The following is a 19,468-nucleotide window of genomic DNA, read 5'->3' on the forward strand; positions in this document are numbered from 1 at the left end:
GATGAGAGTATGTTGTGAAAAAATGAAGCACTTTGGTGCAGCCGTCTTTAAGTAATGACCATTTAGGTTTCTGTAACCACGCTGGTCAAATAAAGATCTTAAAAACTTCAAAAAACATCATATCGTACTGAACCGATTTGTATGATTTTTCAGAGAAGCTCCTTATTACCTGGTATTATATAGCCCACATTTTAGTTTTTGCATAAACTTATCAAAACCAAAATGGCCGCCAAAGACAATTTATATGGAAAATGTCGATCCCGCAAGGAACATCGAAATATCTTTAAAACCAGATCACCAATATTTCATATCGACACGGATTCCTAAACTAGAAGAGTTTTTTGAGAACTTGTGAAAAAATGGTGCAAAAATATTGAAAAACAAAAAAGTTATAACGATTTGAATATTTATTTTGCGGTAAAAAATGAAGCTGCCGGTAGAGGGGTTAAACAAAGAACCACCATGCTTGGGTTCAAGCTTGATTTACGATCTTCAATGTACACTGTAAAAAAACCTCTATCAAATCGGTGCTCACTAATCATTTTCTATGGCTAACCTGCACGTCTGGACAAAATCAAATAAAAATTTAAGGCCCGTTTCAAATTACGCCCTTTTGATTGTATAAGGCCAAAAACTCAAAGGAATGTAGAAATATTTACACGGATTTTCATTGACAGTGATTATTAAACGACATTTATCATCCATACTTGGTTAAAAGTAGGTTTGTTTAGTTATTTGTAACCTCTCGGGGGAGTTTTGAATAAAAAGATGAACAAAATTTTGAATTACACCCTTTTTACAGTGTAACCATTAACCCCTCTACCGGCAACTTCATTGTTTACCGTCAAACAAATATTCAAGTCGCGATAACTTTTTTGTTTGTCAATATCTTTGCACCTGTTTTTCTTGTAGTTTAAGAATCCGTGTCGATATTGATCATTGGTAATCTGGTTTTGAAGATATTCCGATTTTTCTTGGGGGACCGACATTTTCCATATAAAATGTCTTTGGCGGCCATTTTGTTTTACGTCATTTTATCAAAAAAATAAAATGTGGAATATATAATACCAGTTAATAAGGAGCTGCTCCGAAAAAATCATTTAAATCGGTTTAGTATTATTGGAGTTATCAAAATATTCTAATATTGTGTTTTTTTATGTTTTCAAGATCTTTATTTGGCCAGAGTGGTTCCAGACACATAAATGCTCATTACTCATAAACGGCTGCACCAAATTGCTTCATTTTTTCACAACATACTCTCATTTATATACTGTTTCGATTAGTGAATATCCGAATACGATAAAAATTCTGTAGCCTGAGATATTAACGTGTGTTATGGCTACGCGTCGGTCCCCCAAGGAATTTCGGAATGTCTCCGGATCCAGACGATCAATATCGACACAGATTCTAAAACTATAAGAGGTTTTTGAGAGCTTGTGAAAAACTGGTGCAAAAATATCGAGAAACAAAAAAGTTTTCGCGATTTGAATGTTTTGTTCACGGTAAAAAATGAAGCTGCCGGTAGAGGGGTAATCATAAATTTTGAACAGATTAATTAGATATTCTGATTCCGTTAATCGTGTTTAAATGTTTGCAAAGACAAGCCGCAAATACAACCATTTGAAGTTTTCCAAAAATATCTGATTTTCTATAGGCTCAAGTGCTATAAGCCATTACGGAGCCAATTTCATCATTCGAACATTTTCTTTTGTGGCACAGTTCAGGGTAGTTTGAAGAAGCCATATACTCGCGTTTAAATACATTTCACATACAGCTCATGGTTATATTTTGTATGAAAAAGCGCTAGTATACCTCATGAAATACTATCGTACATTTAGATTTCAGTAGTGGGCAGTTATTTGTTTTACTTTATTCAGTTCTTACTTCCCGGATTTATTTTTTTTGATCGAGTACTACTAGTTGAATCAAATTTTGTTAAACATTCCGTATAAGTAGTGTATGAAACAAATAGAAATTAACGACATTGACAACAGTGGTAAGAAATGGAAGAAAGTAGTAAAAAGTAGTGTTTAAAGTAAATTTTAAGAGAAGGGCTAATATTTCAAATTAGGTTTAAAAAATAAAAACGCGTCATTTAATAACTAGCAACCCGTAGAAGAATTTCAACTTCAATATAGGCAAACATAATCCGTTTTCTCTACTTTTGCCTTTCTTGGTTGGTGAAGAGTCTTCGATAGGCCACCTAACCAGGGTTGCGCTACCTACATCGTGCTAGAGGGGCTGCCTCCTCGGTGCTGACACGATTCAGCAATATCCGTTTGTTCTTTACATGGTGACCACGGTCATAGCCATCACAACTATCCACCTTTATCAGGGCTTTGGACCTGTAGCTCTGGTTCTCAATAGTTTCAAGTTCTTTCGGCCATGCTACTATGGTGAGCCGTCATGCGCTAGCGGTGTAGGTATAGGCAAACATAATGAAAATTGGAGTATTTTCAATTATATAGCCTAACAAAACTTGTGTAGTTCCTGCAGTAGATATTTTTTTGTTTGCGTTTACCATTTATAGCGACTTGTGTGTCCAAACCAAATCAAAACTTGACACAAAAAGAAAACATACAAAGAATTCTCCAAGTCGCTAATTATTTAAATCACTTTAGACCAGCATAATAGCGAACTATGTCACAGAACATTTAAAGATTTTCCAGGAAACAAAACTGAACGAACGTTACAAAATCTATGTACATTAGGGTGCGGCATATTTTACGAAAAATCTCAAAACCAAAAATTCAGAGCACACGAATCTGAATTCAAATCACATAAAAGATCTCAAACTTGAAGCCAAAAATATTAAGATTTAGAGGTGGCGGTGACTTAAAGATGAGTTTTCAAGTTATGAAATACGATCTGCAGTGAAGTCGTCATTATTTTGTTATTTTCCAACCAATTTTAAAGCTTTTGGCATCATTCTTTTCAAAATTATTTTTATGAAAAGTTTCAAGAATGTCTAATTTGTCTAAAATCAAAACTAGTCTTAACTAGTTTTTAACAATTTTCTCAAAAAAATTCCTCTTTTGATTAAAAAATAATTTTTATTTGACCATAACTTCATGAATATTGAACCGATTCTAAATCTTTAACATGGTTTTGTAGTAATTTTAGTAGGTTTTAAATTGAAATTAATTCAAAAATTATATTACATGAATTTTCAAAAGAAAATATTATATTTTTCATTTTTTTGTCAGTTTATCGTTTAAACTTAAGCTGAAACTGGGTTTATTATTTGTTAAACCTTTGAAAAAACTCTTAGGGCCGATTTCTTCACCCCCGCTTAGGCCAAGATGTTATAACTTCAAGTAAAAAAACTTTTGTTACATAGTAAAAATGTAATTTAAGATATATTTTGATGTTAAAACATTCAAAAAGATTCAAAATGTTCAAGTTATCAAAATTTCATATATGGCCAAATAGGGAACCACTTTGGCCATAACTGGTACTATATAAAATCGTGGTTTGTAAGAGGGACGGTTTTGAATTCTTGAAAACCAAATAATAACGAATATTCCTTGCATTACATAAGTATATTTGCCATTGTTACTTTTTCTTAGTTTAGTTTTCGCTATCTGTTTATACTAAAATCACATTAAATTGTAATGTTCTTTAGAGGTAGACTCGATTAATAAGAACACCATTGAATAGAATGATTCAGCAAAAAAGACAGATGACAGCACACAATCATAAGCTAATTTTGAAAGTATTGTTTGAAGTAATTTTTAGAAAGTGCTTAATGTGAATGCTCGAGTTCACCTAGTTATTCACAAAAATAATTCCTTGAATAATATGATATAATTGGCTCCGTAATCTGTTACACAACTTGAGCCTGAACAAATGAATAAATTTAGTAAAATTTTTGCGGTGTGCTATTGGCAACCTCCGGTTGAGGCAAGCCGTTGAAAACCAATGCAATTTAGGTTCTTTAGGGCGCGAAGAGGGGATGACGAAAATTGATGTCCGATGCCATTTTGGAATCCAAGATGGTGACCTCTGTTTGGGGAAAATCGTTGGAACATAGAGGATGACGAAAATCGATATTCGATGCCATTTTGTAATCCACTATGGCGGCCTCCGGTTCGGAAAAATCGTTGGAAACCTATACAATATGGATATTTTCGGAACGTGCGCGACAAGGAGATGACAAAAACGATATCCCACGCCAGTTTGAAATCCAAGATGGCGACCTCCGGCTGAGTGAAACCGTTGAAAACTCATGCAATATGGGTATTTTCGGAACGAGCGAGAAGAGGGGATGACGAAAATGGATGTCATTTTGGAATCTAACATGGCGACCTCCGGTTGGACAAAATCCTTGAAAACCAGTGCAATATAAGTATTCTCGGAACGGGCATGAGAAGTGTATGGCAAAAATCGATGTTCAGTTTGAAATCCAATACACTGAAACCTCAACTAATGAATTCATTTTTTTTACGCAAATTCAATGGACGTCACATTTTACGAAGTAAATTCAAGAACATCAGTTAAGATCAGTACATTGATCCATTTGCTTATATGAAGAGTTTAGATTTTATGCCATAACTAAGTATCAACAACATACAATTACAGTCGACCTTAAATCACTTATTACGCTTGTAGCTACCAAGGCCTATATTCAATGGAGTCCTTGAAGTCCTCGATAACTCAAATGAATGGTTGAGAGACTGTGTTATATTAAAAAAAAACTATAGACCATTAATCAAGCTTGTAGATCCCAAGGTCTATACTCGATGAAGTTCTTGGAGGACCTACAACATCGGTACATCTTATAAATATACTTATTTTACTGCTATGAATAAATAAGGGCTCGCGCTATAACACATAAACTTCAAAGGATAGTCAAATGTACTGTACTGGCGTCATTGAAGTTATATATTCCAGAAAGTTTTTGAATGAACTAAAACATCTGTTGTACTCACTTAGTTAACAAAACTCGGATCTACCAAAGCAAACGATTCTTCAAAATATAACAATCTTCTAGGGTCTAGTATTGTAAGATATTCTTCTACATAGAAATGATAAATTGATCTCCATTAACTTATGTAGAATTATGTGCCAAAACTCCATAAAGTTTTTGGAAAATTCTAGCCTGATTAAGAACCAAATATATCAATAATATGTCAATGATACTGAAAGAGCATAATTTCTCTAAATCAAGTGGACTCCAAATAGCAAAACCTCGTTTTACGAACTAAGCTCCCTCGTTTTACGCACCCCGATCTAGTTCGTAAATTGAAATTACAGTGTATTTAATTGCTCTAGATCTAGAATTTGTATCCTTTGACAGATGCGAGTGTTTCGACCTCAACTGTGAGGCCGTCTTCAGTGTCGTGTCTAGACAGTGAAGACGGCCTTTCAGTTGAGGTTGAAATACGCGTATCTATCAAATGTTACAAATTATACTGGAATTAAATGGTATAGTATTAAATTCAAATTTCATTTACTTAGAACTGATGCTGTTTGACGGCATTATCAGCGATGACGCAAAGGGATAGAGGAACATAAAACATGAGATAGGGACAGATCTCGATATGAGATGGGAACCCACGACCTCCTGCTTGGGAAGCAGAAGCGATAGCCATTTGACCACCTACCCCGAAGAAACCGTTGCTGTTATTTCAACTCCACTGATTACTAAACATGTCTTCTCAGATTCTAATCCCAAATTTCTTTCCTTTTTATCTCCATTTCCAGCTGTTCGCGCCGATCGGATGCGTGGCGGGAGGAACAAATTCGGGCCCATGTACAAACGCGATCGGGCGCGAAAGCTTCAAATCATGCGACAACGACAGTTGGCCATCCAGGCCTTGCGGGGGTCGATCGGTGGCGGCGTCGGTATCGGGCAGCTCGGGTCGGACGGTGCCTCGGCGCAACTGCAGGGCATCGACTACCACCAGCCGTACTCCAACATGCACATCAAGCAGGAAATCCAAATACCCCAGGTTTGTTGTCGATGATGGGCTTGCTGGGTGCTGGACCTTTCGGCAAGAGGTCCGGCTCGCAGCATCCAATCGATCGAAACTGATCGCAGTTTCCTGTTTCCTAAGAAGCTACGTTTTAATCGATGTTTCCTATTTCTCTTCTTATTTTTCATCACCACCTACGCCGTTCGGTGTTTGGCAATTCCGCAACGTTTCTACCGCCCGGGTCTGTGTGTATTTCTCATTCCTTGAACAATTCAGGTGTCTTCGTTGACGTCCTCGCCCGATAGCTCACCTAGTCCGATCGCCATCGCGTTAGGTCAAGTGAACCCGCAGACGACGATATCGCTGAGCAGTGGCGTCGGAGGTAATGGCAGCAGTGGAGGCGGAAGCGGTGGAGGTGGCAGCAACAACAGTTCCGGTGCGGGCACCGGAGGTTCAAACTCTACGTCTACGGCTATCCAGAACCAGCTATCGGAGTCCAAACTATGGATGAGCGCTAACTCGACGACCGCCTCGCCACATTCGCTAAGTCCCAAAGCGTTCAGCTTCGACAGTGGAACGAATCCCACCAGTACGGCCGACTCGGGCAACCCAGCGGACACCTTAAGGCTAGTCTTTACAGTTATTTCACTTTTGCACTACCCTGCTAGACCGTTCCGAAGATCTCATTGCCCTCATGAAGTCTGCACCATCGGCCTCGGGCTGCATTTAATAGTTGTTTTCTCTATTCTCTATTTTTTCTTCTTTCGCTCATTCAAAATCATCTCAACTACGCCCCCCTCCTTCCCCCTCGTCTCGTCTCGGCCACCCGGAAATTCGAAAAATCTTTCGGAAACCGCGCCATCCTACACTGTCATCGCTTGTCTTTTTCTTTCCAAACAAAAAATTCATAACCTTTCATCCTACGATCGAAAACCAAAAAAAAAATCAAAATTGTGACCTTGAACCCCTCTACCCCATTTCTATTGTCTATGGCTTCCGTTCGGTTCGACCATATCTAGGGTATCGCCGATGATTCGCGACTTCGTACAATCGATCGACGACCGGGAGTGGCAGACGTCGCTGTTCTCGCTGCTGCAGAGCCAGTCCTACAATCAGTGTGAGGTGGATCTCTTCGAGCTGATGTGCAAAGTATTAGACCAAAATCTGTTCTCCCAGGTGGACTGGGCGCGGAACACGATATTCTTTAAGGATTTGAAGGTAAGTGGTGTGTTTTTTTGCTCTTATATTTGTATTGAAATTGAGATTATTAGAAGGCATTTGTTGCGACCAGAAAATATAGTAGGTGCAGAGCTAATTGGCCACTTCCATGATTCACTTTGGCATGGGGGGTTTTCTCGGCCAAATTGTCTGAAACCTTGCAATAAGAAGCACTTCCTTAGCCGAGTGGTTAGAGTCCGCGACTACAAAGCAAAGCCATGCTGAAGGTGTCTGGGTTCGATTCCCGGTCGGTCCAGAATCTTTTCGTAATGGAAATTTCCTTGACTCCCCTTGGGCATAGAGTATCATCGTACCTGCTACATGATATACGAATGCGAAAATGGCAACTATGGCAAAGAAAGCTCTCAGTTAATAACTGTGGAAGTGCTCATAAGAACACTAAGCTGAGAAGCAGGCTCTGTCCCAGTGAGGACGTTAATGCCAAGAAGAAGAAGCACTTCAATATGACGCACATTGTGGGTAGATATAAGCCCTGGAGTATAAAAAACCCCACTGCCGGAGATTATGCCTTTGGAAATTGCTTTCGTAAGCTTAAGAACTTTCATGTGCATTGGGGTAATTTTTGCCAATCGGCACGGCAAAGAAGCTGTAACTTAGTAGAGGAAATAGATATAAATCTTAGATTATCTGACTTTTCTTAACTTCTAAAAACGAACATTTTTGAGCTTCCAGTGTCCTCTAGAAGCGGTGCTACAAAAAATATATATGACACATTATGCATTAAGGGTAAAAAATTACCGAGATATGGAACTCTAGAATGGAACTCCAGACAGTTTTTTGTGAGTATGGTCATTCTGGGCACAAGTGCACCTGGAACCTATTTCAGAAAGAACCGCGATATAGTCTGCTGCTCAGGTTAGTGTTCCAATGAAAACTTATGAGAAGTAATGTTACCAGAAAATCCTCCAAGATAATCTCTACCGTAATCCCTACAGCAATTTCTCCAGAGTTTCTACTAGCGGTTTTGCCAGAGATTTTTCAAGAAGAAGGGCTCTAGAAATACATTAGCGATACGTTCAGAAATTTTGCCAAGAGTTTCATCAACAATAAATAATTTCATGAATTCCTATAGCTAATCTTTAAGAGTTTTCTTCAGGTTTTCTCCCAGGGATTCCTGCAGAAAAATCGCTATATGAATTATTATAAGGATTTTTCCAGGTAAACCTCCAGGGATTCCCCTTGAAATTCCTCCAGAGATTCGTTCTGGGCCTATAGAATTCCTACAGAGATTCGCCTATGAATTCCTCCAGGGATTTCATTAAAAAGAATAGGGATTTCTCCAGGGTTTACTCCGCGATTTTTTTTGTAAATATTACTCCTTTCTTGAAAAAGTGTATTGAGAAATCCCTGAATAAGTACCTGTAGGGACTCTGAAGCAATCTTCAAGAAAATATAGAGAGTAATCCCTAGAGGAATCCCCTGTTCAATTGCTGGAAGAATCCATCGAGAAATTCTTCAGGTGCCTATGGAGGAATTTCCATGTAAACCTCTGGAGGAATTCCTAAAGAAATCTATGGAACACCAGATATGCTTTTTGGCTATGTATGCTTTATGTTTTCAATTACTTTTTAATAATAAAGATGCGTAGACAAAAAGCATATTTAATTAAAATATATATATATATATATATATATATATATATATATATATATATATATATATATATATATATATATATATATATATATATATATATATATATATATATAGTCGATTCTCTGCCAGCTCATCCCTGGAACAATTTCTAGAGGGAACCATGTAGTGATTTATCTAGAGCAATCCTTGGAGAAATTCTTGAAAAAAAGGCTGAAAGAACCTGCAGAAATCTTGGTAAATATTCTCCTAGAGAAATCCCTGGAGGAGTCTCTGGAAAAACTCATGTAGGAATCGCTGAAGGATTTTCTAAGCTAATTACTGAAGCAATCTTGGCGGCATTCCTGAAAAAAAAAACCCTGTCAAGATTTTTCTGGATGAATTCCTGGAACAATCCTAGGAAGAATCCATGGAAAAAACTCTAGAAAAATTCCAGGAGAAATCTCTGGAGATATTTTCCAAAAATTATTTATGCAGAGATTTTACTGGATATAAATTCATCCAGAAAAATCTCTGCATAAATATTTTTTGGGAAATACCTCTAGAGATTTCTCCTGGGATTTCTCTAGAGATATTTTTCTAAGGCAATCCCTGGAGAAATTCGTAGGATATTTTCTAATGAAATTCCTGCAGGAATTTAATTGGAGAATCTCTGAAGCAATTTCAAGAGGACCAATTGGAGGAATCCCCGGAGGACTTATGGAGGCCAAGAACGATTCTCTGGAAAAATTTCCGAGGAATCTCTGGAGAAATCATTGGAGTAAGTCATGTAGTGATTTTCCTAGTGGTAACTCTGGGAGGAATTCCTTGAGGAATTTGTGAGTTAAATAACACCAGGAGGAATTCCTGATGGAATACTTGGATGAATTCCTGGTAGTATCCCTAGAGCGATCCGTGGAGGAAATCGTCTGAAAAAAATCCCGAAGAAATATTCGGAACAATTCCTGGACGAGTCGCGAGAGGACTACTTGGGGATCTTTGTGTGTATCCGTGGAGTAATCCTCGGATGAAATTCTGGAGAAATCACTAGATAAATATCTTGAGTAATCAGTGAAGAGGTTGTCCTAGTGTAACTCTTGGAGAAAGCCTTGAAAATATATCTGCAAGAATCTCTGTAGAAATTTTCTTGGAGGAATGCTTGGAGAAGCAGCTGGAAGCTTTACTATCAGAATCTACAGCAGAAAGAATAACAAAAGAAATCGCTTGGAAACTCCTTGGAGAAATCTTCGGAGAAATTTTGAAGGTTTTACTGGAGGAATCTATGAAGGAGAATCACTGGAGACTTTCCTGCAGGAACTCCTGGCGAAAGCCTAGGAAATCGAATGCAAAAGCCTATGGAATCTTTTTGTTATTACCTACAAAATCTCCCTTACATATGCTTGGAAATCTCGGGTGCTCTTTCCATGAGCATGAGCATTGATGACCGTACAATTCGTAGTTGCTACTCCGTGAATGACCACAATAATCGAAATTGCACAAGAAATCAACAAACGGAGCTTGGGTGTAGCTTACCATCCTCAGTGTATAATTTCGAGAATTCCAAATATTGTAAAGTCAATAACGGTGCCAGCTCCGTTCTTACGATCATTGGGAAAGGGAAGGAATGTTAGTGTGACATACATTGTTTCTAAAGACCGAGTATATGTTTGCATTTTCATGGTTGTCACGGGAAGAAGTTTTTGTTTGTGGGAAGGATTCAGAAGCTACACAATCTGGATTCACCTTGGTAAGTGATGCGATTCGTGTAACCTCAATTTGAAAAGTTATCTACTTACGTAGTCTTCAATTCAGTTCTTCTAAACAAAAATATGTCGACACCTCTGAAGACGAACCATTCAAAGAGTTTGTTGCGTTTAGTAAGTGATCCGATTCATTCGTTCGAAATAATCCTCTAAAAGACTGATGAAACATCGACACGTTTTGTGTCTAACTATTCAACATTTTTCAATATGAATAATGTAATATATACATTTCACGATGAACATCATTCATAAGAAATAAATGCATGAAACGAGCTCACCAATTGATAATCCATCGTTGCCAGGGCAGCTCCAAATTGCTCCAATTTCGTCACCGTCCTACCGCAGACGGGTTAATTAATTAACGAGTCGGCTTGCTCGGTTTTCACAAACCACTGCCCAGCAAACCTCGCAAAAAAATTCTCCGTGGACGCAAAACGTGCGAAAACAAACACAAAATTTCTACGGCGAAGCAATAACGAACTGTCTTACTCGGGCTTTACTAAGCATCCAGGAAATCTAGGATGCTCTTGCCGTATATTTATTGAGACCCCTTATGATTTTCCATCGAATTTTTGTCGTTACTGATTTCGAAAATGCTACAATTTCTTCGAAAATCTCACAATTAGTTTCGAAAACTTATTCTGCAATATCCACTCAAGCTTTTTTTTTATTGAATAATCATTCGCACTTTCCCAGGAATTTGGACCAACATCGAACCCAGATTTTTGAGTACAGCTTTGCTTTGAAGCCGTGGACTTTTCCTCTAGGCTGAGGAAGGTCTCTTTATCGAGCTATCCTCTGAAATCAAACCTGTGTAATTTATTCCTGAATCTTTCCGAAATGATTTTTCAAATCTGAAAAGGCTGAAAAAAACCTTTGTTAATTGAAGCTTTTAGCCTACTCCATGAAATCTATATCAATAAAAATTGAATGGTGTTTATATGTCAAGAAATGACTCTAGAACAGGCTATCGGATTTTTAAAATTCTTCCATAAGTTCCTGAAGTGGTCCGACGTGATTATGTATGCCATTAAAATGCACAGGATATTGAATGGGAAAGTCATAAAACGGGAATAAACGGAAATGTCATTTAGCACGGCCCTTTTCATGGCGTTTTCAAGTAGATTTGATGGCAAGACAAAGTGTGCTGAGGCCACTAGTATACTGTAAAATCGCTTCAAAATCTCATATTAGACATCACACATAGACTCCCTTGGAATTCTTTAGACTTTCATCTTTCTCGCATATCTTTCAAAACCTGTTTTAAATTTCTTATGAAATCTACCTGTATGTCATGTTTTTGAAATCTTCTTAATAATTATTTTTCAATCTTTATTTGACCAAATTCGTAGTTTTTTTCTTAGAATAATCTGATTTTTTCTAAAAACTTCGAACAATTAACAAAAAAAAACGGTTTTCTGATTTTTCAATCATTTTTTCAATAATGATTCCTCCAAAATCTTTCGCATATATTTTTTTACAGACGAATTCCTCAATAACTTACCAAAAAATCGTCGTTAAAATCCTCTGATTTTTTTCCTGAATTATTTTCAAATATTCTTTTAATTTATAAAGAAACGGGAACAAAATTTTCGAAGAAATCGAAGTTTAAGGGAATCCGTCATTGATTTCAGAATTTTCGTTTAAAATCAAGAAAATTTACAGGAAAATGTGTTCACTGTATTCTATTTTCCAAGCGAAACACATTGAGCACATTTTCATCGAATAATTTTTAATTTTGAACAGAAAATCTGCTTTTGAAGTTTTGATGATGATGATGGTTCTGATGACGGAACGTTGAACGTTAACTTAAGCATCTTCTTCTTCTTTCCGGTGTTACGTCTCAACAGGTACAGAACCTTCTTCAGCTTAGTTCTCTTATGAACGCTTCCATGATTTTTAACGGACAGCTTTCTTTGCCAATTGGTATTTCCACATGTGTATTTCGTGTGACAAAGATAATCTATACCCTGGGAAATCGAGAAAACTTTCAACTCGAAAGGATTTTCAATCGGCGGGATTCGAATCCATGACCCTCTCAGCAGACCCGCTGCGCGTTTACTGTCACGGCTATTTGGCTTCATAGTAAAGCTAAGTAAAGTAAAGAAATTCCTTGACTGAATGGGTAAAGAAATTTCCTACAGAGAGCCTTCTATGAAATGACATTTCTTCTGCGTACTGCGATCAGAAAAATGTGATTTTTTGGACCAATTCTAGGAAGAAATTTACCTCGCATCGAGATAGGCGATTCGTTTTCTTGTCAGTAGCAAACCAACCTTAAAAGTTGAATATTTCAGATTCCATAAACTCTGGTGACTCTAATTTTGAAGTCCAGGAGCCTCTATTATGACTCGCTAGACGCCTTCATCTTTAAAACTAATCACGAAAATTAATAAGGAGCATCTAGAATTTAGAAGAAGAAGCCCAAAATTAGCTAGATTCTTATTCGCAACTTCAAAATATGAACATGATTCACTCCATTTTTAAATAAACCATTGAGAAATCATTTTCATATGCACACCAATAGGTACATAGTGATCTCATTACTCCAGAACTGGAACGGATGCACAGACGTCTTCCGTCACCATCTCCCGTCTGGTGTCGTCGGCGGAATTCCTCATCGCCCATTCGAACACGTCTGATTTATTAATAAAAAAAAATTCTCTCATCTGCAGAACTGTCCCAACAATTCTGCGTATGATTTTTCTAAAGATTTATCTGTCTTTCTCCATACTTGGGTGGCACATAAATCTTCGCACCGATCCAGACATGCACGCCGCCGCCATATATCAAGGTCGCTCCAATAACCCATGTCACAATGTCATCGTCGTCTTCGTCGCAAAATGCAAGTCAGTTCAAGTGCCCGAAGATGCGTGTCTGGGGTGCGTGCTTCCCTTTCCTCACACGAATGATGATGATGTTGCATCTTCGGACGTTTCTTTCGCATGATTGAAATTGATGCATCACTAGGGTTATTCTAATTAAAAAAAGAAACAATCTTCCATAGTTTTCTTACAATTTTTACGATGAGTTCTGAGAAATTTTCAGTGGTGATACAAAAATGGCGTAGGTTTATATGGCAATTTTTATAGAGAATATTTGGAATATATACCAAACACGACAACACATTTCTTCTTTAAACCATAATATATGAAGTTCCTGAAGAGAACAATTCTATTCGAAATATGGGATAAGAGATAGGGGTAAGCGGGACAATATGGGCCACATTCGATTTGAGCTTGAAATATTATTATATCCTTGAAACAAATTAGATCATTGACTTAGCTTTAGACTTGGAGTTCTTCCAACAATGTTTGTTGTATCATTGTTGGAATAATTCAAAGTTATCTGGCAAATCGTACACTTCAGGTTCACGAAGTGTACGATTTGACAAAAAACTTTGAACTATTCCAACAATGTTTGTTGGAAAATTAAAGTTTTTTTTTTATTTTACAATCAAGTCTTCATGCCAAACACTGTCGAATGCTTTTTCTATGTCTATAAGAGCAAGAGCAGTAGAAAAGCCTTCAGATTTGTTAGAACGAATCAAATTTGTTACACGTAATAGTTGATGAGTGGTCGAATGTCCATGTCAAAATCCGAACTACATTGGTAAAAATTGAATTTTCGTTGATGTGGGCCATCATTCTGTTCCGAATTACCTTTTCAAAAAGTTTACTGATGAAGGAAAGCAAGCTTATTGGACGATAGATGGAAGCTTCTGCAGGATTTTAGTCCAGTTTTAAAATTGGTACAGCCTTAGCACTTTTATATTTGACAGGAAATTATTCCAACTGAAAACATTTGTTAAATATATCAACCATGAGAATGTAGAAAATTCCATCATCACCAGGGGCTTCAATATTTTTGAATTTTTAATTTGTTTGCTTTTATATTGCTCCATTCAGTATTATAATCCAGTAAACTTCTGCAAAAATTTCAAACAAAATTAACTCAAAAAAAATTCGTTTCTGTTTCTGAGCACTGTTCTCCAATTCGAACCACCCTAATGCACACGTAGTGTCAGTGCAATCGTACAGACTTCTTTTGAAGTTCGAACGAGCTACGACCGGGAATGTAAGTGTCATCACATGCTTGCTGTCATCATTACTTACGGTTAGAGTGTCACCGTAAAAGATGTACCCCTCGGTTGAAGGTCGTGCTTGGAGATTGGATGATCGATCCCAATTATTGCCGTTGAGAATCATCATCATCATGTCACATCACACGGGAATCGAAAACGTTTTACTCTTTTGTTCTCAGGTCAACAACGTTCTCGAAGTTTCAAATGGAAATGTGGGTCAGCCAGAAGCAGCCACAAATTGGCACTTTTATTTATCCCATTTCTCCTGACGACGACACTCGACATGGTGTATCCCTCTTAGCTGACGCTGGGTTTTGAGCCGACACATAATGGCAAACGAAGTGGTTTGAAACAGATTAAAAAGTGTAAACGAGGTTAAATACTGACCCGGTTGGATTGGAATCGATACAATTACGTAATGGTGGGGATGGTCTGGTTTTATCGAATCGAAAATGGACGTTGTGTCCGGTTGTGTAAGTTTGAGTGAAACTGACACTGGACGTGGAAATTCCTAGACAATTATTAAAGCTCTGATTGATGAACAGGCTTGTATGGACTAAGCCTGCATGTCATCTGTAGTAGGTTGCAAAAAAGTTTGGATTTTTTTTTTCATACTTGCAAAAATGGAAGATTTTTCGTAATGCTTCTAAAACTCAAGTTATAATATTTCCACATAAACCAAAAGCTCTTTATTTGAAACCCTCAAGAGGAATTCCAATAAATTGGTCAGATGAAGTTTAGTATCTAGGGCCCATGCTATATAAAAATATAACTTTTAAAAATCACATGAATGCCCTCCAAGCCAAATGTAACAAATATGTGAAATGTCTTTATTCCCTTATTGATAGAAAATCAAAACTTTGTCTTAAAAACAAGCTTTTGATATTCAAACAAATTTTCAGACCAGCCATGTTGTATGCTGTATTAATATGGACTCACGGTGGTAATACCAGGATGGAGGCTCTGTAGCGGTTTCAAGATAAAATTTTGAAAATGATTCTGAAACTTCCTCCCTGGTATTGTACTAATGGATTACATAGAATATACAATGTTGAAACGTTGGAACAAATGTCGAATAAAATAATTAATAATTTTAGACAAAAATTGTTGCAAACTTCGGTTGCCACGATAAATGCGTTACATATCTAGGTTGAGTTAATCGCTGTACTGAGTACACGCACCATGAAAAAGCTTGCTTTACATACACAGCTCAAGCGAGGTGGTACTGGCGATGCCTGAATGCGTGACTTAACGTTAAATTCGAGAGCTCCAGAAATCCGTCAGAAACCAAGGTCCTAGAATCGCTGTACATTCAACCTTATCTCTTAAAAGGATAGATTGCTTTACCCAGAATTGACTCAAACAGTTATAACGGTAATGGTATTGCTGAGAGTGATCTGTTTGACTCACAAAACGGTCGTGAATCTTTGCGGGCTCCCAAGGTCCTTCCTTATTTCCGTGATAAGGTTTGTGACATCAATGCAAAGTTATGCTGAAGATTTCTCGTAACGCGGGTAATTTTAATTAACATGTCAATAAAAAGAATTAACTCAGTACCAACTTAGGTGGCCACTCCAGAGAACCTGACCCATGAGGGCCTTTTTGGAGACATTTGATTGAGATTGAGACGTTGCACGATATGTTTTGGACATAAAAATAAATGTCCTCAAAAGGGCCCTGGCGGAACCTGTAGGAAGTGCCCTGGAGTGGCTTTTCTCCAGAAAGTTTTATGTATGTATTTTCTCCATAAAGTTCCATATGGAAAAGTTGTAGATCTAGCTAAAACCTACAACTTTGCTGAAGGCAGCACAGTGTATTTTTGAAGCGAATTTACTCAATTTACAGCAATTACGTTCACACAGTTTTTGCAGCAAAAGTTGAATATTGTATAGCCTTTCGAATGCCGCTTGAAAAAAAAAATCGAACCAACTTCATGCGTTATGGGCATCCAAAAATTCCATAGTTTTTCACTTAAATTCGCTTATAACTTCAAAATCACAAGAATTACAAACTTGCGATGTTCAGCAAAAATGTGTATCATCTTCCTCTGCAACTCTTCTGAAGACCACATTCACGTGAAACTGAAAATAAAAAAGTTAGGCCAAAATAACTGTTTTTTTTTGGATCCACCCTAAGTTAAAACTTTCACAATCAATTTACTTAGCTCAAATGAATAGTTAGATCAAAAGTGTCTACGACAAAGTTGTTCGAAATGAGTTTTTCTAAAAATTTGCAGAAGAGCGCACATCAAACAAAAAAATTGGAGTCAAAATTTAAACTTAAATAAGGGCCACCCTATTCAACTTTTTTCTTAGAAGATGCAAGTTCAATTACGAATAACTTCTCTGAAGACATCGAACGTCTCAAATCGATGAGAACAGAGAAAACACTTTTTTCCTGCTAAAATGTCGGTTCGGAGCATTGTTTCCAAGATTCTCCAAAAACTTCTAATGATGACACTGTGGAACACGTTTTTGTCTCATGCATCAAAATACCGCTATTTACTTAATTAAGGGATGCTGAATCCATTGCCGCTTTCAAAAGTATCATAGCACGTCTAGTTTTTGAGATATTGGTTGTTGAAAATGTTGAATTTGTGTATGTCAGCCAACTTGCATGCACGTTTTCCAGCTTGTAAGGCAACAATAAGTATAACAATACTTATCAGCAAAGTTCATAATACTATCGATGCTCAAAAGTTATTTTTTGGTGTTTTAGAAAAGTATTGTATTTTGCCATATAAAAGAAACAAAGTGTTTTGTATGGAAACTGAAAGTATGTTGGAAAAACCGATTTATTCTAAATTTCTAAATTATATCTTGTTGAAATCCCATTTTTGAGAACGGCATCAAAATTAGCGATCCCAAACCTACTAGCGACCCATAATTTAATCCTTGGGACACGCAAAAATGTATTTTTTTTTTTACACTGTGTAATCAGCCTGAGTATACCAGTTATGCCCAAAGTGGTTCCTTATTGCAAAATATGTACTTGATAATCTGAATGTTTTCACATTTGAAAAGATGTTATGTGCTTAAGCAGGAAGTTATAGATTATATCCTTATGTAAAAACATTCGAAAAGATTAGAAAGTTTTCGACATTATACATATGGCCAAATAGGAAACCACTATGACCAAAACTGGTACACTTCCCTACCTGTCAAAAACATCGATAGTCACGTAAACGACATTAACTATCAGATGTTTCATTGGAAGCCGTCGTGAATTCACTTAAAAATGTAGGCTTTGAACGGTCTTGATAGAGATTTACGAAAAATGCTTCAAGAAGCTCAAGCAAGCGGGTTCGTTTTTCTCGACGCTGGAGTATTTTTTTTCCGCTTCAATCAAAGCGTGGAAAGCAAAAGTGCTATTTTTCAATTAGTCTGTACACGTTAAGTGAAGCTGAATGTGATTTGTGGCAACTCAGGCAAGGTCGGAGGATCAATCGGTGAGTTCGTTTTATGATATTATTAATAAGTATGACTACACATTTTTATCGCTACAACGGCGAGAATTTTACGTAAATATGATCATTCGACCAACTATGAATGGTTCGTCGCTGTACGTGTCGGCATAAACTCTTATTCTTAATTTTTTTATGTTCTACATTATGTTATAAAAACACACCACTTTTTTTGTAATAAAAAAAAAACACTTGCTAAAGAGTGCTCGAAGGGCCCAAGCAAGACGATTCGTTTACGGGACGCCGAGAAGTTTGCGGTTCGCGTTGTGCGAGTTCGAAAAGATATTCGTGTTCAGTCGAGGATGGATTACCATTGAACTGGTGAGCTCGTTTCACGTTTATGATACCGTAATTCCGGGTGAAATTGATCATTTTCACTGTTTTCCATGCCTCCTCTTCTCTTCTTGGCATTAACGTCCCTACTGGGACAGAGCCTGCTTCTCAGCTTAGTGTTCTTATGAGCACTTCCACAGTTATTAACTGAGAGCTTTCTATGCCAAAGTTGCCATTTTCGCATTCGTATATCGTGTGGCAGGTACGATTATGCTATAAGCCCAGGGAAGTCCAGGAAATTTCCTTTACGAAAAGATTCTGGACCGACCGGGATTCGAACCCAGACACCTTCAGCATGGCTTTGCTTTGTAGCCGCGGACTCTAACCACTCGGCTAAGGAAGGCCCCTGTTTTCCATGCCTGTTTTCTATAACGTTACCAATGGAAAACAACTGAATGCAGGGAAACAAGTACGACGATGAGCCTCATCGGCTTATATATCAAAATTTTTGTTCAGATGTGATTTTTGTACTGAAAATCGTCTTTAAAATAAAAAAAATCAAAAGCTCCCATTTCGGGGTGAAATTGATCACTTGTCAATGCGATCATTGTTAGTTTTGAAAACAATTTTACTAACTTAATTTGGACTTCCTGAATCCAGATATGCTTGCTAAATTCTTGACAATGCAAGATTTTTGGAAATAATAAGCATTGAATGCTCAAGAATACCACAGAAAACGCCCAAAAGTTCCGAGATGAACCAGCCTCGGGCTGCAAATCTCGTTAATAAAGATAATAATAATAATAACGCCCAAAAGTAAGCTATTTTCGAAGAAATTTTCTGATATACCTATATATAAAAAAATCGATTATTTCAACAAAATGAGCAAATTCGTACGAATTTTGATAATAAAATCTGTTTTAGGGATATATTTTGAGCCTCCTTACAAAATTTCAGGTTGACACCATGGCCAGATCCTTATAAAAGAAAACTAAAAGTTTATAGATATGCCAATACCACACCGAAGACGGTTATGGAATTATACACAAAAAAAGAACTTCACAACATACAATTCGATAATAGTTAAGACCTGGGAGGGAGGCACCGATACTACACACGAAATATGACACAAAGTTATTTCAAACTGCAAGAAAAC

General features: G+C 37.2%; 1 protein-coding gene across 8 annotated transcripts in view; it reads left to right on the forward strand.

Annotated features, from left to right (window-relative positions):
* The window catches only part of LOC5573425 (nuclear hormone receptor FTZ-F1), a 628,100-nt gene that overhangs the window by 567,321 nt on the left and 41,311 nt on the right, over window positions 1–19,468 (forward strand). For all 8 annotated transcript variants that reach the window (XM_021842123.1, XM_021842121.1, XM_021842125.1 and 5 more), the window contains 3 exons: window positions 5,707–5,954; window positions 6,195–6,544; window positions 6,938–7,136. In XM_021842123.1, the coding sequence (XP_021697815.1) occupies window positions 5,707–5,954; window positions 6,195–6,544; window positions 6,938–7,136 (797 nt within the window). The remainder of the gene's footprint in view (window positions 1–5,706; window positions 5,955–6,194; window positions 6,545–6,937; window positions 7,137–19,468) is intronic.

This window comes from Aedes aegypti, chromosome 2 (assembly GCF_002204515.2).
Source record: "Aedes aegypti strain LVP_AGWG chromosome 2, AaegL5.0 Primary Assembly, whole genome shotgun sequence".
NCBI classification, from domain to species: Eukaryota; Metazoa; Arthropoda; class Insecta; order Diptera; family Culicidae; genus Aedes; species Aedes aegypti.